This window comes from Orcinus orca, chromosome X (genome assembly GCF_937001465.1).
Source record: "Orcinus orca chromosome X, mOrcOrc1.1, whole genome shotgun sequence".
NCBI classification, from domain to species: Eukaryota; Metazoa; Chordata; class Mammalia; order Artiodactyla; family Delphinidae; genus Orcinus; species Orcinus orca.
The window spans coordinates 59,553,453-59,579,389 of NC_064580.1; the positions used below are offsets into that span (position 1 = coordinate 59,553,453).

Consider the following 25,937-nt stretch of genomic DNA (forward strand, 5'->3'; position numbering starts at 1 on the left):
GTGCCCTGGGAGGGTAGGGCCTTCTTCTCAGTGCTCCCACAGCAGAGGGCAAGCCTGAGGGGAGGAGGTGCTCACTGGGATGGGCCGACTGCATTGTACTGTGTGTGGGGTGCCCGTATAGCCCGCTTTCCTGTGACTTGCTTTTGCCTCTTGAGCTGGTCGGGGGGTGGAGGAAGGGGATATTTTAAGGAGCATCGAAGCTGGAAATGAGTCTGAGCCATGCCCACAGTGGGGCCTAGAAGGGTGAATCAGACGGGGAGAAACACCAACTCAGCCACGCCTCTAGCAGTTGATGACGATGACATTGACACATCCTCCCACTTCTTTAAAGTTTCCAAGGCACTTTCAGTTCCACGATCCCATTCTGTTCTCAGAGGAGCCCAGTCAGATAGACAGTGTGATCCCCCCAGTGCGATCCTGGCTGATCCCCACCTGAGGCCCAGAGAGAGGAAGGACACAGTCTCCAGGGAGGGAGGATTTGGAACCCAGGTCTCTGACGCTCAGCCCTCCCTGTTTCCCCCAAACCACACTCGGCAGCCAGGGCGGCTGGGGCTGACTTGGCAGCTTCCCCACCACAGAGGAACCTCTGCCCAAGCTGCAACTCTGTTCCCATGGTAGAGGGAGTGACCTCCAGGGGAGGTGCCCGAGGATTTCCTGTCCTTTATCTGGACTGGCCAAAGGCAGGCCTGTCTGAGGTGTGAGATAGGCACTTGCAGCCAGCTTTTCTGCTCCAGGCTGAAGTCAAGTCAGGAGGGACAGGGGCAGCGAGCTTGGGAAGCACCTTGCCCCAAACATCTGGTCTGAGCCGCCCTCACCTGAGTAGGGCCTTCTAAATGGGAACAACAAAGAGGGGCATGTGGGAAAGTGGCCAGAGTGGAGCCGAAGCAAAACACCCCCCGAAGTGTACACATGGAGCCTGGGGCAGGAGAGTGTCATGGTGAAGACTGGGGACTCTGGTATAATGCAGCATTGGGTGACTTTGGGCAAATTACGTAATCTCTGTGAGCCTCCATTTTGTCAGCTATAAAATGGAGATATGTACTTACCTCATGGGTTGCTGAATATGAAATCCAATAATATAAGTAGTACTCTCACTGTTATTGTTTTTTAGTAGTACTTTCTGCCACCTTGTCACTTTACTGTTTCTCACTGACCTGGAGACATGCTGTGCACAAACCTGCCACCTCCTGGGCATAGGTCTGGACTTTTCTGTCACTTCAGATTCCACCTCCTCCCGAAAAGCTCTTCCTGGCCATGCCCGCCTACAGGGTTCCCTTCCTCTGGCCTCCTTAGTGGCATTTATGACACTGCAAGAGGCTGTAGTAATGATGATAACACCAAGAATAATAGTGAACTCTTCTCAATTTTTCACACATTTGAATTTACTTAGCTCCCATGACAATTCAGCAAAGTAGGTACTGCTGTCGTCACCCCCATTTTATGTATGAAGAAACCGAGGCAAGGAGAGGTTAAAAGAAGAACTTCCTCAAGGTCACTCCAGCAGCTCGGGAATGATGGAGCTGGGATCAGGACACAGGCAGTCTGAGTCCACCACCCACACCCTTAGTGACTGTGTCATGCTTCCCCCTTCCCTTTCCCACATGCCTGGCTGGGAGGCACGACCTGAAGCTTGGGTCTCCCTTCTACCCCTGACTGCTCCCCGCACCCACCAGCAATCAGTCACTGCTGTTGCAGTGACAGTCCCCAGGCCCTTGCCTGCTCCCAGACCCCCGAGGTGGACAGATGGAGAGCAAAGAAAACACTGAGGGCTGGGTATCCATGCTCTAAAGCAGAGCTTCACTGGGGTGGGGGAGTGTGTGCAGGAGGGATTTGGGGGTTGTTCCGATGTCAGCAGCAGGCCTGCCTCGTTAGCACTTTCCAGCACTGAGGGCACAGAGCAGGCTGCTGGGTGGCATCAGGGGAGAAGAGACATTTTAATGAGCTATCTCCACAACCAGGTTGCATTATTTAGAAGGTTAGGGGCAGGCGGGAGGCTGTCTGGATTCACTTTTGTGAGCCCTCCAGCTGGTGTGGCCCATGCTAAAATTGGGTATGTGTGTGGTGGGCTTTTGTCTGGAAACTCTAGTCCACCCCACAATGTTCCCACCTCAGGGCTCTTGGGTGCTGCAGGCGTCCTTCCCTCAGGCTGTACCAGTTGCCAGCTCCATTGCTTTCGAGCTCATTCTCTGTTACTTGCCTCCAAACAAGCTCCAGGGGGTGCTTCAAAGGACATTCCATCTTAGCCTCTGCCTCCTTGAGAAGGATGGGTGTGGTAGCAGCTCTGGCCAAGTACTCCAGGAGAGTTCAACATTTGTTCAGTTTTCAGACCTTGGTGCCTACCATAGGGCCTGGTGTGGAGTATGTGCTCAAGTAATAGTGGTTGAATAAGTACAAAACCAAGGGGGAGTGGATTTGGAGGGGAGAGCCTGGGGAGGCTGACATGGGAACAGATCAACAGGAGGGCGGTGGGTATTTAGGCAGGCTCCTGGCTCCATCTGTAGTCCAGTAGAAGCCACTTGGCCTTTCCATAGCCTTAGTTTCCCCATTTGTGCGGCAGGCACAAATGCTTTGGACAAGGCTGTTGTGGAGACCAAAGAGATATGGGATGATTAGGTGCTTTCTCCACTACTCTGAACTTACTTCAGGTTAAGGGTTCATACTGCAAAAGCCCTGGTATATGTTTTTTGTGTCTATAGCCTAGGCGATTTCTCCTATTTAATGAGGAGGATTCTAACTTAGTGGCTCTGACTCTGGAGCCAGACTGCCTAGATGTACATCTTGGCCCACCACTTCTTCACTGCTGATCTTGGGCAAATTACCTGATAGCTGTGGGCCTCAGTTTTCTCATTGGTCAAATAGAGATATTGTCAGAGCATTTACCTCACAGGGTTGTTGTGAAGATTCAGTAACATAAATCATCTAAAAAGTACCTAAAGTAATGCCTGGGACATAATGATGACTTGTACCCTTTGCCTGTTATTATTATTATCTCATTTTATGAGATACCTCATGTTGTCGGTACTATGATCGTAACGCTATTTGACAGATGAGGAGACTGAGGCATAGAGAAGTTGTCTTATACAGTATGATCTGTGTAAGGTCCTTAGCCCAGGGTCTGGCACATAGTAAGTGCTCAGTAAATATTAGTGTCTATTATGAATTATTCTTAATAATTACATTTAGTATCATAAATATTGTTGTCAATAATGATCACAGCCACAGTTGAGAAGTAGCAGAGCCAGGGCTAAAAGCCAAGTCTTCAGATCGTTAGCCTGTTACTCTTCCCACTCACTGTACCCCAGAACCTCTATGCTCTGAGGTCTTAACACAGCCATTAGACCACTGTTTTGGGTTCTCCTTCCCTTCACCCCATCATGGCCTGAGCATGCCTGTCATCACCCCTGCCCCGACCCTCTCCTTTGTGCTCCTCGTCCTGGCCCTCCCTTTGGCTGCTGTGGGGCTCCGTGGCGGGCTTGTGTCTGCTGGCTTCCAGAGGGAGAGCAGGCCCCACCTGAGGAGGCTACTTCCCTCAAGCCCATTTCCTTTCTGTCAGAGACAATTTTCTCTGGATCTCAGGGTGGGGCCAGGCTCCTCCAAGGCATTTCCTGCACGGGAGTTTATATTTGGCCTCAGCAAAAGGAAAGGGAAGTAGGACTAGGAAGTGGGGGTGGGATGTAGATGTGGTGGCCCAGGGTCAAAACAGGCGAGCGCCAAGACTTTGCAGGCCAGGAGAAGGAAGCAGGAGATGGCACATAGCCCTTCTCTCAAGTGAGCTTGGATGCCCTCACGGGAGCTTGGCATGGGAGAACTAAGTGCTCCTTGAGGCCAGAATGCCTCCACTCTCAGGCAGAGTTCATTTTCCCTTCTCACATCTCTGGGTCTTGGTTCCTGGCCGTGTGGTTTCTGCCCTGGGGCAAGGTGGGTTGCCAGTCAGCCAGTCTGCTGGGTCGCAGGTGTGTGCTCAGTTCTGTGTCCTCACTACGGGGATACCAGAGGAGGGGGTGCAGTCAGAGGTCTTCACCCTGTTGAGTTGGGAAGCAGGACTTCTTATCTAGGTGTTGCAAGAATATTCAGTAGCCCATACCACACAGCAGTGGGGATACTGAGACCTAAAGGACCCCAGTGCGGTGTAGCTCCAGTTGAATGGGGGAGACAGAGTTATGTGCTGCCAAGAAGGTATGGGAAATGCTCTGGGGGCCACTTAATTTAACGAAACCATTGGGTGGTAGGGGGTTGGTGAGAGGTCAGGGAGCGAAGGCTTCATGGGAGGTGGTGTTTGACCTCCATCTTGATGAGTAATAGGAATTTGCAGCTTCAAGCCAGGCTGGGTCTAGAGTGTGGAGGTGGAAAACAGTCTGACGTCTGCCCTGGGCAGTGGGCAGTGGGGAGCCCATTAGGTTGCAGAGTAGGAGAGTGGCCAGGTCAGAGCTGGGCTCTTGGGAGAAGAAGCTAGCAGGATGACCTGTTGAAAGGAGAGCCTGGAGGCTGGGAGCTTACAGGGCTGAAGTAATCCAGGCATGAGAGTCTAGGGCATGGTTGGGCCTGGGAAACCGTGACCATTGGATGGAAAAACTGATAGGAGTTGGTGGCTAAATACACAAGCGGAGAGAGGACGGACCAGGCTGACTGGAGGTTTAAGCCTCGATGTTTGGTGCCTTTGGAGGCAGGAACTCAGGAGAGCTGGATTGGGAGGGAAAGATGGGTTTGTTCTTGGTCGCTACAGAGGGCCCTCTCTTGAGTCTCCCGGAAGAGAACGTGCAGGAGAGGCTCCCCTCTCTACCGAACCAGCCACTGCCAATTACACATACTTCTGTTCCGGGTCTAGACTTCGGTGAGTGGCCATAAGAAGATGGGGAAACTGCAACTTAGACAGAGGTACTGGCTTGCCCAAGGTCACCCGACAAGTTCCTACTGGAGCTAAGGCCAGAATGTAGTTGTCCTGACCTTCAATCCAATATTCTTTCCACCCATACCACAGTGGAGAGCGGTTCCATCTGCCCCAGACCAGTTAGGCTGGCATCTCTTGCCTCCAGGCTCCAGACTGGAAGTGATGGAGTAGCACGTGGATTATTAAAACACCTGTCTTTCCTTGTCACCGTGACCTTGTCAGAGCACCTGGGACAGGATCCCCTGAGGGCAAGAAAGCTAATGGAGCCGCTGCGGCAGAGCACGTGACAGCTTTGACCTTCGCTTTCACAAGGAAGCCCTGGGCCAAGCAGGAATGTCAGCTGCCTGCTTTGGCTCTGCTACATCAAGTGTTTGCCTGGGAGACCACAGGCTGGGCCAACCTTGGACCCAAATTGTCAAGCAGCCCCAGCAAGCCAGAGGTCTGGGTTAGCCACAGGGCCCTCATGACCCTCCTCTATTTACAGCTGCATACTAGAGCTCAGGCCACAGTTTGTGTTTGTGTGTGGGAACACAGTGGAGGGTTCCTTGTGTCACTTCCGTATTTATTTATAAAAACTCCAAAAACGAGAACTGTCACCTCCCCTTGGCTGACCCTGCAAGGGGTCCACAGTGTGCAAAGACAAGGGACCTCCAGTGAACACTGTATCCATTCTTCACCTCACTCCTCAGGACATCCCCAAGGTGGGCTGGGGATGCCTGGAGGTACTTGAGGCCCCCAGGTAAGGTGGAAGGAAAGTGCCCTCCTGGTCTCGCACTTCAGGTCTGGAGTCAGCCTTTCCTTTATTGTGGGAGGTGTCCTTTGCACGGTAGGATGTTTAGCAGCATCCCTGGCTTCTACTTGGCAGATGCTAGCAGCATCCTCCCCCAGTTGTGATGACCAAAAATGTCTCCTGACATTGCCAAAGGGCTCCTGGGGCCGGGGGGAGGGTAAAATTGTCTCTGGTTGAGAATCCCTGTGGCCCTGCGGCCATGACATGGATATGGAGTGTTAAGGAGGGAGGGCCGCATGTGTGAACCTGCTACTGGCTAGCAAGAAGATTTGATGTCTTCATTTTGTTGCCACCCAGTCCCACAGTAGTGTATTCTCCTGGGCCATTTGCCTCGGTGGTGCCCCACTTGTGATGGGGAGGCTCCAAAAGTGCTGCTCACGTGGGCCCAGGGCCTTGGCATCCTGCCGTAGCTCCAGATGAGAGACCAAGGATTGCATCCGAACAGGTGCAGCAGGGGCCCCGAGTTCTGACCTAACAAGCCAGAGGCTGGTCAGCGTCCAGCACTGTCAAGCTCAGCCGCTTGACATCGGCAGCCCTTGCTGCGGCTCCCCTCCTGCGAGGGTTGGAATGTGGGATGAGAGCTATTTTGGTCTCAGTCTCCCTTCCTCCCTCTCCCTCCCTCCCCTGGAACAATCTAGTTAAAGTTGTGATTCCAGCTAAGAGCAGCAGGAGCAGGAGAGATGATGGGTGCACCTGACCTCCCAGAGGACAGTGCATGGTAGACCCCCCTGAATGTCCGCTTCAAGGTCAGGAGGGGAAGGCTTGGCAGTCGTGGCATCCATGACAGCTCTTAGTACCGGCCCTTGTGAAGACCCCTCTCCTTCAGTCCCCCAGAGAGAGAGGTGGCATAGCCAGGTGGTCACCTGTTGCAGCACCTATGCCAGGGTCACTACCAAACTCGAGGACCCCTTTGTGCAGATTCAAATGAGACACCACCTTGGGGCTGGGTGGGCACTTCTCGTGGCCAAGGCCCCTTAGTGTAACCTTATGGGAGGGTGAAAGGAGCTGGTCATGAGCACTTGGGGCCAACTGAGATATGAGCCCTCTGCTGGAAGGCCAACATCTCCTCCTCAAGCGGGGTCCCTCTCTAAGAGTGGGGGTGGGCAGAGGAACTGAGACTTGCATCAACCAAGAGAAATGATCTGAGAAGCTGTTTGCCAGAACCTGGCATTTCCCAGGTGCAGCAGCAGGACCTGGAGTGGTAGGCGGCCCCTCTGCCTACTTTGGCTACCAGCTTGGCCTCAGAGCCCACCTTCGGAACTTGGGTTGTCACATAGACAGCTGCCTCCCAGGTCTTTCTTTACCCCTCTGAACACTGGCGCTACCTTCTGGGTTCACTGAAGGTGAGAGAGATCACGCTGGAGACACCCATCCTGCAGTGAGGGCCACAGCGGAGACACCTTTCCAAATAGGCAACTAAGTAAGGGAAAGGAAACCAACATGTTTGTTGAAAGCTGCCTCATGGAGTAAGTCAGCTTTGAATAAATTACCTTCACAAACACCCACAGATGTGCCCTCTCCTGTCCTACCACATGCGTTCAGATCACTGTTCATTGGGCCCGGAGAAAACGCAGGCCAGTGATGAGAACGGGCCTGAGTATAGCCTCCAGCTAGAATCCTCCTAAAGACCTATGCTGTGGCTTTTTAGCTGGTCGTGTCTGTTTAGGGCAGCGGTTCTTGACCCCGGCTGTGCTTTCGAATCACCTGGAGAGCTCTCAAAAACATAAAAACTAACTCTATCCCTAGAGAGTCTAATTTACTTGGTCATGATTTAATTGGGGCCCAGGCACTGGCATTTTAAAGCTCCCCAGATTATAATGTATAGCCTGAGTCGAGAGGTGACTGCTCCAGCAGTAACAAGGACACTTTGATCTGGGCCCTGGATCTTGCCTGGTCCCTAGGCCTGGGCTGGACTTTGAGTTGGGAGGGAGCAGGCTGAACCGGGCCCTGGGCAGCAGCTGTCTCACAGCCCACTGAGTGACCAAAAGGTGTAAAGGGCTTGAGTTCCCCAATAGTGGTGTGAAGAGAAGTGGGGGGGATTGGTGAGGGAAGAGAGTGGCTGGCTGAGGCCTAAGCGCTGGCAGCTTTGTTGCCGATTGCCTTTTATTCTCCTTCTAGCTCACTTACTTTCTCACTTTACACCTAGGACACAATCTGAACTGAACTTTAAAGACTGTGAATGCAAATTTCAAGTTGTCTTAACAAAACAGCCCTCTCTGATGATAACTTTCATAGAGCTGCTTTCAAAACCAGACAGAAGCCAACCAGATGCACACAGTAACCTCAGAGGTAGGCAGGAAAGTTGTTAGTCCCCATTTTATAGATTTGGAAACCAAAGCTTAGAGAGTAAAGCAACTTGCCTAAGATGACTTAGGCAGCAAGTGGGGGAGTCAGCGTGATTGGACAAAACTTTTTCTCCAACTCAGTTGTCATCTTTGGGCATTATTGTATTTCCTCAGTGGAAAACATTGCTGCCCTTTTCCTGGGTGCATAAACTCTTCCCTCATTCATATAGCATTTCTCAAAAACAGAAGCCCTGCATTTCTCCTCATTCTGTCCATCTTTGCATAGAAAAATGTGCCATGCTAAGAGGATCCCTGGACGTGGCCTGTGGAAGTGTAGGTGTAGATATTGTCATTGACCCCCGAGACAATCCGCTGCTGCTCGGCTATTCCTTCTTTGTCACTCCCTCTGGGAGACCTGTGGGTGTGGCCCTGAGGCCTGATTTGACTCTGGAGCTTTCTAGTATGTTGTCTCCCCCAACCCCTAAGGGGATCAGTTGGGCTCCTCCCCAGGGAGAGAGTCTGGGGTTAAATCTCAGTGGAATCCAGCTTGTGCCAGCTGAGTGCCGTCCCTGACCTGTCCTGGCATATCACCCTAGCCTTGGCCAGCACATGGCCTGCAGAACATAGTGGTTGAAACTGCTGGAATCTGCACATCTGGACACAGAGGCAGGACCGGGGCCACAGACATTCCTCCATCACTCGCCTCAGCCTGCCCAGTGTCACTCTTCCCGCCAGGCACATAAGGCAATCCTCAGTCTGGGCTGCCTGGGCCCCAGCCCCAGGTGGATTGACTCTCCTGGGTGTAGGTGGTCACTCCTGGCCCCGGCCTGGGCAGGCTGGGATGGGCGGGAGGGACAAAGCAAAGCACCTTAGCTCAGCCCTTAATCACCGAGACCTACGTCCTTGACTGCTCCATCTGGGAGGGAGCCTCAGGGCCTCTCAGCCTTCCATGAGGTGGTGTATTGTCAGGAGCCAATGTCCCTGACATCCTGTTGGGTAATAACCCATTACATTCTCCAGATTCCTGCCAGGGAGGGCTGCTGGGGATTCATTCGGAGCCCTGCTTCTAACTCCTTGGCTCCTTTGTCTTTTGGAGCTATTGTGGCCTCTTTGAAACTTCTGCCTCTTAATCTCACTTCCTTGAGCCATCTGGCTCCAATTCTGACAGAGATACAGATGCAGCCACTCTCCAGACCCAGAAGAGAACACTAGCTGAGTCTCTTTCTCCCATTTTCTCTTTTTCCTTGGGACCCTTCAGTCAGTGTGGGGAAGGAACTCTCTGTTGAATGCTTGGTACAATGTGTGGTATTTCATTTAATGTTCTCAGTAGCTATTAGAAGTGGATTCTATTATTCTCATTTTACAGAGGAGAATACTGAGTCATAGAGAGGTTAAACAACTTGCCCAAAGTCAGAGAGCTAGTGACCGGCTAGTCAGAGAGCTAGTGACTAACCAGGATTGGAACTCAGACTTGTAACTCCACTAGACCAGAAGGGGCAGAAAAAAGTCTGGGGGCCTGGAGTTGGTTCCTTTGAGTCTAAGCCCTTTGTTTATCTGGCATCTGAAGGAAGGTGCCATAATGCAGTGGAAAGAGCGCTGGACGTGGAATTAAAAGATCAGGGTCGTAGTCTCAGTTGTGACACTTAACTCTGTGACTTGGTAAAGTCCCTTGGGCCCTTTCCAGTCCATACAGTAGCTTTTTAAAAAAATACTGATTTGGAGAGTGTCACCACAGATCAATTAAACGGGCCTCCGGAGACGGGGCCCCGGGGGATTGGTATTTTTACAAAGCTTCCTAGCTGACTCTAACGTGCATCGAAGGGTGAAAAGCCCTGAGGTAGGTGATTTATGCCAGCGCTTCTCAAACTTTAATGTGCATGCAGATCATCTGAGGACCTAGTTAAATGTAGGTTCTGATTAAGTAGGTCTGGGATTCTGCCTTTCTAACAAGCTCCCAGGTGATGCCAGTGCTGCTGCTGGTCCAGGGATCATGCTTTGAATAGCAGGGGCTAGAGGCCTCTACATAGGAATGAAAAAACTTGGCGCCCACCTGAGTGAGCTGGTCCCCTTTCCGCCAACCCTGGCCAGGGCCGCTGCCGAGCATTAGGGGAGTGGGCAGCCTGCCCCTCTCCCACGGGACCTGTGACTCAGGCAGGAGGCACAGATGTGTAAGATCAGGACTTCATCACTGCACTCTTCCGCCACCTCCAGGCTCAGGAAGGGCAGTCAGATTCCTCTCTCCTCCCCCTCCTCCTCCTTGTTCTGCCTCTAGCCACGAGTGACCGAGGGCTGCAGTGGTCTTCAAGGGTGTGTTCTTAACATGCAGACCTGTTCCTGGGGACTGGCTCCTCTGCCTTGGGTGGCCATTCTAGACCTGTGGCCCTTTAGAGGTCACTGTCTCCTTCTGTGTCTGCCTTTCTGGAAACTCGGACCTGGTCCTTCCTTTGGCACCTCCCCTTTGTCCTAATGACAGGAAAGCAGAGCTGGTTGCCTGGAGGGGCTCTGAGGACAGGGATGGGCCTTTTCACGAGGGCGTGGTAGGAGCAGGAGACAGGGAAGTGGCTGTGGCAGCCGGCTCAACTGTCCTAGCAGCAAAACCATGTCCCTCAAATGCTGCCTGGGCTGGTGTGAAGTCCCTTTGGGCTACTTTTACCACATCCCGAGATCATCACTGGCCTAGAGACCTGGATCATTTCCTGGGCTTGCATTGCCCCCTGCCAGAGGGGCTGAGGTATTGCTAGCTGGGCTCTGCGGGAACAAACACTTTCCAGTACCTCTCAGAGGTCCTGGTGATTCCTAGATTTCTATCGTAGGTTGGAAGGTTGTAGTAACATAAAACACACACATGTGCACACAGATGCAGGTGCAGGTGCGTGCACAGACCGAGGGGCCTGTGGGGGAGTGTGCACAGGTTCATGGTCCCATGCTGATCTATGTGGATCATGGACATGAGCAAACTTGGCTACAGTTACATGCAGAGACAGATGCTGGGACAGCAGCGACCAACGCACATGCTTTCAGAAATGCACAAGTGTTCATCCCCGCCCCACCCGTTTGCCCCCAAAGCCCTCAGGGGCTCCAGAAGCTTCAGAGCCTTCTCTTCTCCCCATCGAATCCTCACTAGTGTGCGACCCTTGAGGAGCCTGTTATTTCTTCTGACCGACTTCCACCTTCCCGCACTGTTCCCTCCCTTGTCTACCCACCTAGCATCTCTGAAATACCTTTTTGTCCTTTAACTTATGATTCCTGGCTACCAGAATCTCATCTTGTATTTCCTTGTGGGAGAACACTGGGGAGAGAGCTCTTCCTGTCTTGGAGAACGCCCCCCACCCCCAGTCTCCTTGGAGTCTCCTGGTCACAGGCACTAAGGAAGTAGAAGAAATGTTGGGGGCAGGACTCCATGGGCAGAGAAGCTCTGCTGAGCCAGCAGCCTCTCTGTGCCCCCAACCACAATGCCAGGTCCCATGTTCCCAGCCCCACTGCTTCCTGGTACCACCTGTGTAGGGAACTGGCAGTCCCAGGGTTCTGCTGCAGGTACTCAGCCTACCATGGCCAGGAGGACCTCCTTTGTGGCTTCAGTCCAGCTGCAAGTCTCCACTGAGGCTGGCAGGGGTGCCCCACCCTGTGCCAGGCACTCTCAGAGCAGAGGTAGGAGGCTAACCCAGCCATTGCCCTTCAAGACTCCCATAGGCCAGCACTGTCAGCTTGGCAAGCAGCATTGAGTTGTGCCACAAAGAGGCCAAGCCACGGGAGAGTGCCGGAACAGTCCTGGGAGGCCCCGTGGGGAGGGAGGGCTGGGACTTGGTGAATGGGGGGGGAGGGAGTGCACTGGGGAAGCTGCCATGTTAGAAGGGGTCGGAACCCCGAGCAGGAGTCAGACTGAGCTTGGACTCCGGCCCCTGCACTCTACTTTGTCAAGTGTGAGACTTGTAGACGAGCCCTTCCTTTCTGAGCCTGTTTGGAGATATGTAAAATGGGCATATTAAAATCTACGCAGCTTATGGTGTGTGTTAAATGAGATTTGCTTATCAGAGTGCTGGGGAATGTTAGGTATGATGATAGGAAAGAGAATAATAGCTGTTGAACATTGCGTATCCCTAGCTGTACTAGGACGGTCTACTTGGGTCATGGAAGGGGGTAGCTCCCCGGGGGTGGTGGGAGGTGAAGACACAGCAGTGGTTTCTTCCCCTGGTAGTATTCCTTGACCCCAGATGTTCCTGGGAGTTGCTGCTGCTGGTGGTCCTGTTCTTGGGCAGGGGTGGGAGAGTGGGAGGGGGATTGGGACAGGTAATGAAGCATAAGAGAGGTGTCCCAGCACATCCTGGGAGTAGGGCTTGGGGAGCAGAGGGGAAATCCTAGCTGTGACATGGAGTGAATGTGCCAGCCTGTTTGTGCTTCTGTTGTCATTTCTAGGTCACCAGAGCTGTAGGTACCTCCCTACTGGAGGTGCAGGGGCGCACACCAGGGCGGCTTGGCGCCAGCACCCCCTAATCTCCTTTCTCTGTCTCTCTCCCCCTCATCTGTTTTAGAAGCTGAGGCCAAAAACGCATGCAGGTGGCTCCGAGCGACAGGATTCCCTCAGTATGCTCAGCTTTTTGAAGGTAAGGCCACTCAGTGGCTCCCCCTCCCCACCCCCAAACTTGCCTTCTCCCTCCATTTTTCAGCTGGAAAATGGGGTCCCTCAGATCTTTTCTTCAACCACACAAAAAGCTGCATACCCTGGCCCTGCTCCCGTAGTCACAACCTCTCTCCTACACCATCCTGTCCTGTCTCCTGCATGCTCATCAGCTCTCACAAGCTCTGCAGTCACCCGTGTGTTAAAGTATCTTGTCTCAAGCCGGGCCGCTGCTTTGTACCACCACATCTGCTTTGTACTGTTTCTGAGAACCCTATTTACATAGATGCAACATGGAGGGTGCACCCTGGCAGCCCTGCTTTCACCTTCCCTCCCCATGGCCTTATTTCTTTGCTTTCCTTCATTTCTCTGTTTTTCTCTAGAGTTGTTCATACTTGCTGTTTTCAGTTCCCCTCTTCTTCCCACACCCCCACTGTACCCCGGCTTCATCCCTACCTTGCCGACAAAACAGCCCTTGTCAAGCTCACCAGAGATCTCCACGTGGTCAAATTCAGCGGTCACTTCTCAGTCCTGACTTAGTCTCTCAATAGCATTCAGCACAGTTGGCCACTCACTTCAGCTCCTAGAATGTCCTCTTCTCCTGGCTGTCTCTCTGGCTGCCGCTCTCAGTCTCCTTAGCTGACTTGGCTTCCTCTAACTGCTCCTAGTTGTTAGGGTGTCCCAGGGCTCCATCCTGGCCCCTCTTCTCGCTCGACATCTCTCTCCCAGGAGATCCTTGTCCAAGTACCATATATATTCTGATGACTCCCCAGTGCCTCTCTGTCCAGACCTCAGTCCCAAGCTCCAGATTCATCTCTTCAACTCCGAATTCAGTATCTCTGCTTAGCTGTCTGACAGACGTCTCAGATGTCACCACCTGATGGCACCCCATATCCAGGCATCATCCTCCGTTCCTCTTTTCCTTCGTCCGCATATCTAACCCTCCAGCAAGTCCCTTCTCCCTCCAGAATATATATATATATATATATATATATATATATATATATATTTTTTTTTTTTTTTTTTTTTGCGGTACGCGGGCCTCTCACTGTTGTGGCCTCTCCCGTTGCGGAGCACAGGCTCCGGACGCGCAGGCTCAGCGGCCATGGCTCACGGGCCCAGCCGCTCCGCGGCATGTGGGATCTTCCCGGACCGGGGCACGAACCCGCGTCCCCCGCATCGGCAGGCGGACTCTCAACCACTGCACCATCAGGGAAGCCCCAGAATATATCTTGAATCCATCCACTTCCTACCACCTTCACTGCCACATAGGTGTGACCCGCTCGCCTGGCCTAGTGCTGCAGCCTCCTTTCTGTGCTCCGTCCTCTACTCTGAATGCACAGCAGCTGGAGGGACCCTGGAAGTGCAGTCCTGACCACATTACTCGGTTACTCTGCTCTGTGTTACTCCTCCGCTGGCTTCATAGCACACCCAGAATGAAGTGAGTGTCAGCACTTTGTGCCCGCCAGCGAGACTGCATCACCCAGCTTCCACATACTTCTCTCTGCTTTGCTCACTGCTCTCTGGGCTGCTTTCTACCACTTGCTCACACCAGGCTCTAGCCCTCCTTGGAGCCTTAGTTTTGGTCCTGCCTGGGACTTTCTCCCAGGCTCTTTGCACGGCTGACCCCTTCTCGCTCTTCAGGGCTCAGCTCAGAAGTCACCACCTTAGCAAGGCCTCTCTTTACCCCGTCACCCTGGCTCATGTCTTTGCTAGCATTTATAACTGCATAGTTTGTTTCTCTCACATATTGTTCACTGTCTGTTGCCCCTGTGACAATATAAACTCCATGTAGGCTTGGATCAGTCTAGTCTCATTCACTATTGTGTCCCCAGTGCCTGGCACAAAGTCGATGCTCAATTAATAATAGTAAATGAGTCCATGGGCTTGTTTTACCAGTAAGGCAGAGAGGTGTGGGATTTGGGGATGCTATTTCCTCTTCCCCCACTCCTTCCTCTTTCCCAGACCCAAGGGAGTGGGTGCCCTTGCTCTGAGTGGTAGTGGAAGCGCGGTGTTGTTTGGCTGCACATGCACACTGTCCTTGCTCTCTCCCTGGTCTCCCCGGTTCACCTTGGGTCAGGGAAGAGGTTCCCTGTCTGAGCAGCCCAAGATGCAGAGGGGACTGGAGGAGCCCACATGGGCTCTTGGCGGCCACTCAGGGCCTCGAGCCTGCCGTCCCCCATGGACCTGCCAAAACTGACTGATGGGTCCTCTTGTCCAGCTTGACCCTCCTATCCTTTCCTTGACCTTCCCCCAACGGCCAACCATGAGCTCCCTGGGCCCCTCCTTCGCTGCAGCCTTTCTCCTGCCTGCCTGCCTCCCCGCTTCCTGGGCCCCCTTCTTCTCGCTCAAGGGTCGCTGGCACCGAGTTTCTAACCTGACACCGTCGACTCATCTTGGCTTTTCTCTGGTATACAGAAGGTTCGTTTCCTGTGGATATTGGCTCTGTGAAGAAGGACCACGGTTTTCTGGACGAGGACTCTTTGGGGGCCTTGTGCAGGTAGGGGTGCTAAGGGCCAGGCCTGGGAGGTCAGGGGCCTGGCTTGGGGCTTCCTCATGGGAAAAAGCAATCCTTGTCCCCTCTGACAGAGGAGGAGCCTGCCTATTAACAAAGCTCATCTGGTGCAGTCACGCTGTTCACTCTGTCTACTGTGTCTGTGACGTCCTCACCCACCCAGGCACTAGAAAGCCAAGGTCTAGGCTTGATTCTTTTTTCCCTTCAGCTAGAGCCTCCGAACATTCCTCTGATTTGTCCCCTCTCTACTTGTTTGAGGCCAAACCACGACTTCTTGGATTCATCCTCCCGACTGGCCTTCCTGCCTTCCCGCTCTGCATTCCCCTCCTTGCTGTGATCCAACGTCCCTATAGCCACCAGAGTCAGCTTCCCAGTGGGTACTCGTATGCTTCAAATGTCTCGCTGTCTGCAGGGAGAAGTCCAGAGCTTTTTCAGCATGACACCTGAGGCCTTTTGCAACCTGGCTTTGACTGACCTTATCAGCCTCAGTCCTCCCCTCACACACACACTGGTCTGTTTACTGACCGTTTCCCTCTCTACATTGTCACAGGCTCTTATCGAAGCCTGGTATATGAGTCCCTGTTTCTCTCTCCCTCTGAATCCTATTTCTGTTCTCCAGCAAGTCTTCCCTGACTGCATTCCCCTGCCTTCATGGAAGTTCCTTGTCCCACCCCCTGTGTGCCTTCTGTCTACTCTGTTTTTTTTTTTTTTTTTTGCTGTACGCGGGCCTCTCACTGTTGTGGCCTCCCCCGTTGTGGAGCACAGGCTGCGGACGCGCAGGCTCAGCGGCCATGGCTCACGGGCCCAGCCGCTCCGCGGCATGTGGGATCTTCCCGGACCGGGGCACGAACCCGTGTCCCCTGCATCGGCAGGCGGACTCTCAACCACTGCGCCACCAGGGAAGCCCCCTACTCTGTTTTTGAACATGTCCCATCTCTGTAGTGGGTTTTCCCACATCTATATGTTCCCAGAGGGCAGAGCCCATAATCTCCACAGCATCATGTCTGGCACTGAAACCTTCATGAACATGGGGACTTGGGAGAAGTTTTGATGTCTTGGGCACGCAAAGCAGTGGGTGGCATCTTGGGAGTGTCTTGGCAGGCTATGCCCTGCAGGCTCTGGGGCTTGGGACCCTTGAGTGAACCCTGCTTTGTTTCCTTGCAGGAGGCTGATGACCTTGAACAGTTGTGCCTCGATGAAACTGGAGGTTCATTTTCAATGCAAGCAGGTGAGTTAGGACAAGAGTAGGCTCTGTGGTCTTGTGGGGAACCCAGGTCAAACAAAAACCACTTATGAAACTAGCTCCAGTGTCCTGTGAGTCTGGGCTGTCTGGAGCAGTGCCTTGCTCCAGCCTGGGAGTGGGGTGTAGGGGGCTGTATGAGGCTGTTGGGTTTTGGTGAGCCTGGTCTCAAAGTTGGGGTGTGAGAACAAGTACCTTGGCCCGCAGCCTTACCCACCCCCCTCAGCCCACCCCTACCTCCTGGACTTACTAATAACCTGACCTAGTGATGGCCGTCCCTCAGGGAAATCCATCTGCCTACACTGCTCTGTGATGGCAAAAATTCCTTGACTAGGGGGCAGAGACAGAATAATGTGATGGAAAATCATGGCCTGTATGGTCTTAGAAGTCAGGATCCCCAACCTCACCCCACAGGGTCTTACCCCACTGAGCCTCATTTTCTCCATCTCTGCAGTGAATTGGGGGTGGCATTAATAGTCTCCAAAGGCCTTTCTGACTCCGCCAATCTGGGATTGTAGAAACGGAGAGGGCTCTTGGTCTGCATGTAGCCCTGGAATGTGGGCCGGATGAACCCATCCTTCCCTGGGGTCAGGCTTTGTGGCTTTTCTCTGGAGCTTTTCCTACCAGAGTCCTGCCATCTCCAAGTTGCCAGAGCACTGGCCCGGGAAGCAGGAGACACCTGGCGGCTGGTCCCAGCTTTGCACTGACTTTTCAGTGACCTTGGACAAGCCTCTTCCCGTCTCTGGTCCTCAGTTTCCCCACTTTGCAAATTAGAAAACTAGAAAATCTAAAATATCCTTTCTAGCTCTGCCATTCTGGGATTCTAATCTAAGAGTATAGGCTAGAGACTCACTGGGAGGCTGCTGAGAACAGGAGGTCAAGATGCTTGGATTCTAGCCCTGGCCCTGTCACCGACTTAGTGCAGACATTGTATGACCTTGGGCAAGTGGCTTCTCATTTGTTTGGGTTTCCCTATCTATAAAATGGGGAAGAATTTGATTGATCCGATGACCACTACCCTCCATCTGGGCTTCCTCCATGACTCCTAGCTCCTTCTGGCAATCCCAGAGCCAGTTCCCCCCTCCTAGGACGTGTTCTCAGCCAGAGAGCAGGGCCCTTTGCCCCAAAGTCCCCCAAGAGTTTGGAGGCAGAGAGTGGAGCCCAAGCAAGGGCTCGTGGGCTGGACACCTCTGACCCCACCCTGTGGCGCCCTTCCCAGAATGAAGACTCAGAGGAGGAAGAGCATTGTACCATCAGCAAGCACTGGGCCTTCCAGACAGAAAGTAAGCGCTGGTCTCATGTGGGCTCCTCTGACCTGCTGGCCCCACCGAGCCCTGGCCTGCCAGTGACCTCCAGCTGTGAGAGCGTCCTCACTGAGCTTAGTGCCACCTCCCTGCCAGCCATCACTGTGAGCCTACCACCCGAGCCAGTGGGCCTGCCCTTGCTAGGCTGTGCTCCCAGCCCACGTGGCCGGCCCTTCCTCAGCCCCACTCAGGACCAGGAGACTCCACAAGACAAAGCCAAGAAGCACCGTTCCCGGAGCTTCCTCAAGCACCTTGAGTCTCTGAGGCGGAAGGAAAAGGGTGGCAGCCGGCAAGCAGAGCCAGAGCGTAGTTCAGCCACCTCGGAGAAGGCCACCAAAGCCGCCTCTTTCCGAAGTCGCCGTGGCTTCCTCTACAGGGCCAAGAACCGGGCGGCCACCTCAGCCAGTGGCAGTGGCACTGAGACCCAGAGGGCCTGGGAGGCCTGGCCTGTGGCCACATTCCAGCGTCCTCAGCGGGCACACTGGGGTGACTGCCTGGTGCACGTGCCCAGGGACCACAAACCAGGCACATTCCCTCGCTCCCTGTCCATTGAGAGCCTGTGCCCTGAGGATGGACACCACCTGGCAGATCGGCAGCCAGGTAGCTGCTGGGGCTATGAAGGGCGCCGGGGCTCCTGTGGCTCCACGGGCAGCCACGCCAGCACCTATGACAACATGCCTGAGCTGTACCCAGCTGAGCCTGTCCTGGCTGGTGCCGAGGCTGAAGAGGAGGAGGAGGGTGGGGACAGCCATACTCACCTGGATGATATCCTCCAGCACGTGTGGGGGCTGCAGCAGCGGGTGGAGCTCTGGTCTCAGGCCATGTACCCAGACCTGGGGCCTGGAGATAAGGAAGAGGAAGAAGAGGAGGAAGCCGCTTCATCAGTAGAAATAGCCACCAGTGGAGTGGAAGGCCAGACCGATGAGGCTCGGGCCCAGGGAGAGGCTCCAGCCCTCAGGGAGTCCTCAGCCCCGGGCCAGGCAGATGTCCAGCCAGGAGTCCCGGCTCAGGCTCAGGCCCCAGCTGAGGCTGAACTTCTGGCACTGGCAGAGGCCGGGGCCCCCGGCTTGGCTCAGGATCATGAGCAGGAGGCAAATTCAGGCGGGGAGCCCACCTCTGCCTCCAGTCTATCTGTGGAAGGACACTCCATTTCTGACACTGTGGCCTCCTCCAGTGAGCTGGACAGTAGCGGGAACTCCACAAACGAGACTGAGGCCACAGGGTCCCTGGCTGGACTCCAGGCATCAGCACCCCGTGAACGACGAGATTCAGGTGTTGGGGCCTCACTTACCAGACCCTACAGGTGGGAGTTCAGGGTAGGGTTGGGGCAGGGCTTCTGTTGTCCCTCTCTCTCTCTTTCCCCCATCTCCCTGTCCCTCTCCCTCCCTTCATCTCTTCCCCTACCCCGTTTCTCTCTTCCCTTCCTCTTTCCCTCCTCACTCCCCCAAGCCAATTGCTTCATCCCAAGGCGCAGGGGCAAGTTCTTAGGGGCTGAGTGATTGCCCCTGGGAATCCAGTCCCAGAAGAGAAATAGAAAGAGTAATGGGATCAGGAATCTGGAATGTGAGGTTCAGGACCTGCCTCTGCCATGGCCTTGCGCAAACTGTGGCTCCTTTTGGGTCTCAGTTGCCCCGTGTGTAAATCAAGGGCATCACAGGAGATGGTCTCTGATCCCCAGCTTCACTATTCTGGGTTTCTCAGAGCAGCCCCTCCACTGCAGTCTTGAAAGGAAGGGGGACTGATACTGTTTGCTGGCACTAGATGGGCCTGAGCTCGGTGCCACCCTTTCTGACAGCATCTGGCCGCTGTGCAGCCCTGGAAACCAAGACTAAGCTTTCTCCACCCTGGGGCCCAGCGTCATTGCTGACAGTGGTCCCTTCTTGTATATTTTTTCTTTTGGGGAAAAATAAAAAGACCAGAAGAACACAATTTTACTAAGGTTTACTGAAACCTGCTCCTCTGGCCTTCTCTACCCCCTCACCCCTCACCAGGAAGCTCCGCTGGCATAGCTTCCAGAACTCCCACCGGCCCAGCCTCAACTCAGAGTCGCTGGAGATCAACCGGCAGTTTGCCAGCCAGATCCACCTCTTGCACAAGGGCTCACTGCTGCGGCTCACCGCCTTCATGGAGAAGTACACTGTCCCCCACAAACAGGGCTGGGTCTGGTGAGTCCTGGGCCATGGTGGGCACCAAGCTGCTCATCCAAGTCCTGGATCCCTCTCTGCCCCCACTCCAGGGCCCTGGGAGGGTCACCCTCAGAAGGTGGGTGCAGGCAGGTGGAGCCCCTAGGCCAATGGAGTGGTGGGATGCGCCAGGAGGCTGGAGAGGTCAGTGTGGCTCTGGGTAGCAAATGTATGTCTGTGGGGGATGCACATGGGATTCACATGAGTGTGTGCCATGAATGAGGAGGGCTGGGGTGGGGGTTGGGATCCCAGGCCCCCCAGCTATACCTCCTCCATCCCAATTTCCATGCTGCCACCAGGGAGATTGTCCTAATATGCATCTTTGGTGGTCACTCTCCTGACAGATACCCTCCTGTGGCTCCCCATTGCCAAAGAATACGGTCCAGTTTCCTTCCCATCATGATCCTTTCACGTTCCAACCCCGCCTCATCTGTCAGGCTCTTTAGTCCGCCATACCCAAGCAACACCACCATACAGGCCAGCAGACTAGTCACCCTTATCTGAATACACCATGCTCTTGTTCCTGCCTCTTTGCCTTTGCCCATGCTGTTCTCTCTGCCTGGAATGTCTTTTTCCCATTTATCCTCTGGGACAAGGCCTACCCATCCCTTAAGAGCCAGCTGAATTTCCACCTTCTCTCTGAAGCCTTCCCTGACCCCCTAGGTACATACAATTCCCCTCCCTCGTGGGTCTTCCCCTAAGTTCTTGGCACACTCCTGGCCACATGTATTGTCACTGCCTGTCAGTGCGGTCATCTCCTTGACCAGACTGAGAGCTCCCTGTGTTCCTCTGGGACTCCCTAGGACTGGGCCCAGAGCAGGTGCTCAATGAATGTTGCCTCTGGGGAGATGGCATGTTTCTTACCCTGCTCACCCACACCTGAGTCCCCCAAGACTGCAGACAGAGTCTCCAAGCTGTGTCTGGGCCTACCCCATCCTTGTTCCTGATCTTTTGTCCCTCCCCCAAACAGGTCAGTGCCCAAGTTCATGAAGAGGAACAAGACACCGGACTACCGGGGTCAGCATGTGTTTGGGGTGCCGCCCCTCATCCATGTGCAGCGCACAGGCCAGCCACTACCCCAGAGCATTCAGCAAGCCATGCGCTACCTGCGTAGCCAGTGCCTGGACCAGGTGAGGCCTTCTGGGGAGCACGAAGAGAGGTGGTGATGGGAAGGAAGTCCAAGCCTGAGGGATTAGGGAGGGGAGCTGCTCTGGCCTTCCCCCTGGGTTGGGCTGGCCCACCAGAAGCTTTTCCTATCCTCAGGAAGGCCCAACAAGGATGGACCCAAAGCTCCCTTCTGCCCGGCTCTGTGCCAGCTTTTTTCTGGCCCAGGCGCATTAGCCCCCACCTTCCAGGAGTACGCCTTAGCCTAGGTCCTTGTTTTCCTACTCATCTCCACTAAAGCCATCTTTCTCCTTGGCCCCAAGGCTCTTTGGTTTTGCCATTTCTCTCCTACCCTGCCCAGCAGGAAGCTTGCCAGGCTTGGATGTCTCTGGGGTGGCCTACACTCCTAACACACACGGTCTAGGGCTGGCCTCACAGTCTCCCTCCCACCCCTGCATGTCTCCCTCTCTCCCTCCCCTGCATGGGCCAGGTGGGCATCTTCCGCAAATCCGGGGTGAAGTCCAGGATCCAGAACCTGCGTCAAATGAACGAGACCTCCCCCGACAACGTCTGCTACGAGGGCCAGTCTGCCTATGATGTGGCTGACCTGCTGAAGCAGTATTTCCGGGACCTGCCTGAGCCAATCTTCACCAGCAAGCTCACTACCACTTTCCTACAGATCTACCAGCGTGAGTCGCCTGCACCTATCCTCAGTAACCTGCCAGGTTCTCGGCCTCCCTGAATCTTAGGGCTTGTGGAGGATAAACCTTGTGCAGGCAAGTGTAGCTGCGCCAATGAGCTCAGTGGAAGATTTACTATGCCGAGTTGGAAAGGTTCTTAGAGACCACATTCGATTCCCCAAACCCATTATATGGACTGAGGCCCTGAGGAATGGCAGGGACTTCCCCAAGCTCATGCTTCGCATTACAGCCGGGCTTGATCTAGCACCCAGAGACCTCCCAGAGTCCACCTTCCCCCTCACCAACTTCCCCTTGGGACCACTGTGCCTTCTGCATTCCTGGAAGCAGGAAGCTTGCTGCCAGAGGCTCTTGGGGAATAAGGAAGCCCTTCTGTCTGCCTTCCTCACAGTCCTCCCCAAGGATCAATGGTTGGCAGCCGCGCAAGCCGCCACCTTGCTGCTCCCGGATGAGAACCGAGAGGTGCTACAGACCCTGCTCTATTTCCTGAGCGACATTGCCTCAGCTGAGGAAAACCAGATGACAGCTGGTAACCTGGCTGTGTGCCTGGCACCTTCCATCTTCCACCTCAACGTCTCCAAGAAGGATAACCCCTCCCCCAGGTGAGACAGGGCAAGGCATGGCAGGGCCAAGCAGGAAGGGTTTGGGCCCCATTGGCTTTTTGGCCCTGGGTGCTTGGCACTGCAGTTCCCAGGCATCACCACAAGGGGCCAGCCTGACTCCTCAGGGGCCCTGGGCTGGTTGGATGGTGTGAAGCAGGGTCTTCAAAAGGGCAGCAGGTTGTTTTGTGTTCAGGACTGGCAAACAGGCTTCTGGGGAGCTTGGCTTGTGCCCTTGTGCCATCCTCTCTTCCTGGCCCTTCCCTCCAGGATCAAGAGCAAACGTAGCCTGGTTGGCCGGCCAGGCCCTAAGGACTTGAGTGAGAACATGGCTGCCACCCAGGGCCTATCACACATGATCAGTGACTGCAAGAAACTTTTCCAGGTGAGTCACTCTAGGCCATGGTGCCTACTTCTCAGACCCGGCAGAACCAACATGCCTGACCTTTGCACCCTAAGTCAGGGATAGAGCGCATCTTGACACATAATGCTTCAATGTCCTACTTTCAGCTCTTCCCCTACAAAGTTTTTCATCTACCACACCGCAGTAGCCAGGTCTCTCCGCTCCCTTAAAATGAACCTGGCAGACCCCGTGGGCTCTGGGACTGGGCGTCCCTGACTCTGCTGCTTCCCATGGCCCCCAGCCTGGTGTGTGTGTGCTCTCCCAGGTGCCCCAGGACATGGTGCTACAACTGTGTGGCTCCTACAGTGCAGCTGAGCTCAGCCCTCCGGGCCCAGCCCTGGCTGAGCTGCGGCAGGCCCGAGCTTCTGGCATGGGCCTGTGCCTCTACATGGAAGAGAGCATCCAGGAGCTGCTGCGCGATGCCGCTGAGCGCTTCAAGGGCTGGATGAGTGTGCCAGGGCCCCAGAACACGGAGCTGGCTTGCAAGAAGGTGAGGCCCACACTGCCCAGGGTGACCATGGGGCCGGGAGAGGGCAGAGTGCAGGCTGTGTGCAGGGATCCTCAGGGAAGGAGCTGCCCCCGCCTGTCTCGCTGTGCTTCCGCCTGATACTTGGAGAATGTCAGCCAGCAGAGCGAGGACCTTAAGGAAGTGAGAAGCAAATGAGACCAGGGCTCGCTCTCTCAGGGAGCACCTGCCGGAATTATCTTCCCGAAAGCCCACTCCAGACATGTCACTACTTTTAGAGCCTCACCTGCCATCCCTACCTGCACTGCAGTCACGCTGAGCTCCTCACGTTTCCACCTTTGTGCTTCCACCCCTGCTGTCCTCCTGCCTGGACCTGCCCCAAGCATTATATTTCCGCAGCCATTTTCAGCCCCAGCTTGATATGCCCCTCCTCCATTCAGAGCCTCCAGTCATACCCCAGGCTGGAGGTGACTTCTCTCTGTCCTTCTCTTGGCACTAGCCATGTTCCTTCTCGGATTCTGATTATAAGTAACACTGCAAGCCCAAGGTTTGCCATGGATAAACCGGTCATAGTAAAAGCTTCTTTACAGGGTCAGGGTGAGAAGCTTGCACAGGGCCTGGCACATGCAAAAGGCTCAGGAAGTGGCGGCTTTTGTTGCCATGCACGTGTTCCGCTTCCCACACTAGACGGGGAGTTCCTTGAGGATGACCACCATATTCAGTTCCAGAAATTCCAAGCACTGTGCCCATTGCTTGGTAGAGCCTAGTAGGCCTCAGAGAATGTGTGTCCTGTCATCTCTTTGTGCCCTTGAGCAGGCGGAGGAGCAGAAATTTGGAAAGGAGAAAGAGGACAGGGAGCGCAGGGCTGGCCTGTCTGGATCTGGCTGGGGTTAGCGGAGTAGTCCTGCCTCCTTCCCTTGTTGGGGGCTGGAGTGAGGGCAGGCCGGGGCCCAGGGGTGGATTGGGAGTTCTCCAGCCCTGACAGCTTCCCCCGTCCCCACTCCTGTGGCTCGCAGGCACCAGACGGGCACCCGCTGTGTGTGTGGAAGGCATCCACAGAAGTGGCTGCCCCTCCGGCCGTGGTGCTACACCGTGTCCTGCGGGAGAGGGCCCTCTGGGATGAGGACCTTCTGCGGGCCCAGGTGTTGGAAGCCCTGATGCCGGGTGTGGAGCTGTACCACTACGTCACCGACAGCATGGCGCCCCATCCCTGCCGCGACTTTGTGGTGCTCCGGTGAGGGGCTTGAGCTGTCACCCTGCTGTACTTGGGGGACTGAGGAGGTGGGGTGGGAACCGGCGCTAGGAAGCTGAATGTGTGTGTCCCTTCCCCACAGGATGTGGCGCTCTGACCTGCCCCGTGGGGGTTGCCTCCTCGTCTCTCAGTCCCTGGATCCTGAGCAACCCGTGCCGGAGTCGGGGGTGCGGGCCCTGATGCTCACTTCCCAGTACCTCATGGAACCTTGCGGCCTGGGCCGCTCCCGGCTCACTCACATCTGCCGCGCTGACCTCAGGTACCAGGCCACCTCAGCCCCGTGCCCCCCCCACCTCTACCCCATGCCCCTGATCCTGGGGGGCAAGTCCTGTCTTCCTTGTCCCTGGCAGGGGCTCCAGGGAAGTACCCACGGCTCATGGCTTCCTGCTTCTACTTCCCCAGGGGCCGTTCTCCTGACTGGTACAACAAAGTCTTCGGGCACCTGTGTGCCATGGAGGTGGCAAAGATCCGGGATTCCTTCCCGACCCTGCAGGCAGCTGGCCCTGAGACAAAGTTGTGAGCCTTGGCCTGGTCCCAGATTGGCACCACTCAGGCCCCCTGGCACCACCTCAGTGAGGGGGAATGAGAGCAGAGCCGCCCTCGGATGATGCTGCTTCCAAGGGTAGAGGCAAGGCCATGCGGTCGCCCTTACTTCCTGAAGCTCCTCCATATGTACAGGGAAGGAAGAGAGAATTTCAGTGTCCTGTCTCCACTCCATCTCCACCCCCAAACCTGTGTTCTGCCCTCCCGAGAGAGAGGAGTCACTTTTGGAGCAGGAAGATGGCTACTGCCCTTCAAGTCCAAGGAGCCACCGGTCAGTCTGAAGCCTTCCCAGCTCCTCCGCCTGCGGGGTGAGGAGGCAGAGAGTAGTGTGTGCTCCTAGCACTCTGCCATTCTGAGAGGCCAAGCCATCCTGTTTGGTGCTAGGGTCCCTTTGAGTTTGGACAGGAGGTTCTGGTAGTGCCTTGGGGCCCAACATTGGTCCTAAACTGGTTTTTGCAGAGAATTTGGACCGGAGTGGATAGGCACAGGGGCAGAGCACAGAGCAGCCCCAGCCACCATGAGCTGTTTGATTTGTGTAAATATGATGCTGATTTTTATGAGGCTGATTTAAAGAGGAGGCACTGATGGGTCCCAGTAGGTGACATGACGATTTGGGGTAGCTTGGGATGTGAGAGTGGGGGGAACCTTCCTTTCTCAGATCTCAAGAGACCAATGAACCAATCTCCCCTGACTCGGGCCCCATACTTTATCTGCCACTCCCTGGGGTCCTGTGTAGCCGTTGGCCACGCACTGCCATGTCTAGAGGGTAAACAGCCTCGCTCCCACCACACGGGCTGAGCAAAAGCAGATGGTGGTGAGGAGACACTATCGATGTCCGCGTCGCTTTTCCTGCTTTTCCTGCCTGCGTTAGCAGGCTGATATGACAGTCCCTTCCTCCAGCAGAGACCTGGCCCCTGGTTCAAGCAGCCAGCTAGTCAGATGGAAGGGCATAATGTCATCTCAGCCTGCTGGGGCTTGATCCAAACCTGACCTATCCCACCCACCAGCCATCTTGGTTCACGTGCAAAGTCAAATGCCAAACGCCAGCTGGT

General features: G+C 54.8%; 1 protein-coding gene across 3 annotated transcripts in view; it reads left to right on the plus strand.

Annotated features, from left to right (window-relative positions):
• Positions 1-25,200, plus strand: part of STARD8 (StAR related lipid transfer domain containing 8) — a 59,027-nt gene extending 33,827 nt beyond the window's left edge. For all 3 annotated transcript variants that reach the window (XM_049704587.1, XM_049704585.1, XM_049704586.1), the window contains exons 2-14: positions 12,493-12,564; positions 14,997-15,078; positions 16,258-16,321; positions 17,553-18,940; positions 19,629-19,802; positions 20,791-20,950; positions 21,415-21,613; positions 22,014-22,224; positions 22,492-22,606; positions 22,890-23,114; positions 24,107-24,324; positions 24,425-24,601; positions 24,745-25,200. In XM_049704587.1, coding sequence (XP_049560544.1) covers positions 16,265-16,321; positions 17,553-18,940; positions 19,629-19,802; positions 20,791-20,950; positions 21,415-21,613; positions 22,014-22,224; positions 22,492-22,606; positions 22,890-23,114; positions 24,107-24,324; positions 24,425-24,601; positions 24,745-24,862 — 3,042 coding nt within the window. In that variant the 5' untranslated portion in view covers positions 12,493-12,564; positions 14,997-15,078; positions 16,258-16,264 and the 3' untranslated portion in view covers positions 24,863-25,200. The remainder of the gene's footprint in view (positions 1-12,492; positions 12,565-14,996; positions 15,079-16,257; positions 16,322-17,552; positions 18,941-19,628; positions 19,803-20,790; positions 20,951-21,414; positions 21,614-22,013; positions 22,225-22,491; positions 22,607-22,889; positions 23,115-24,106; positions 24,325-24,424; positions 24,602-24,744) is intronic.
• The last annotated feature ends 737 nt before the right edge of the window (positions 25,201-25,937 follow it).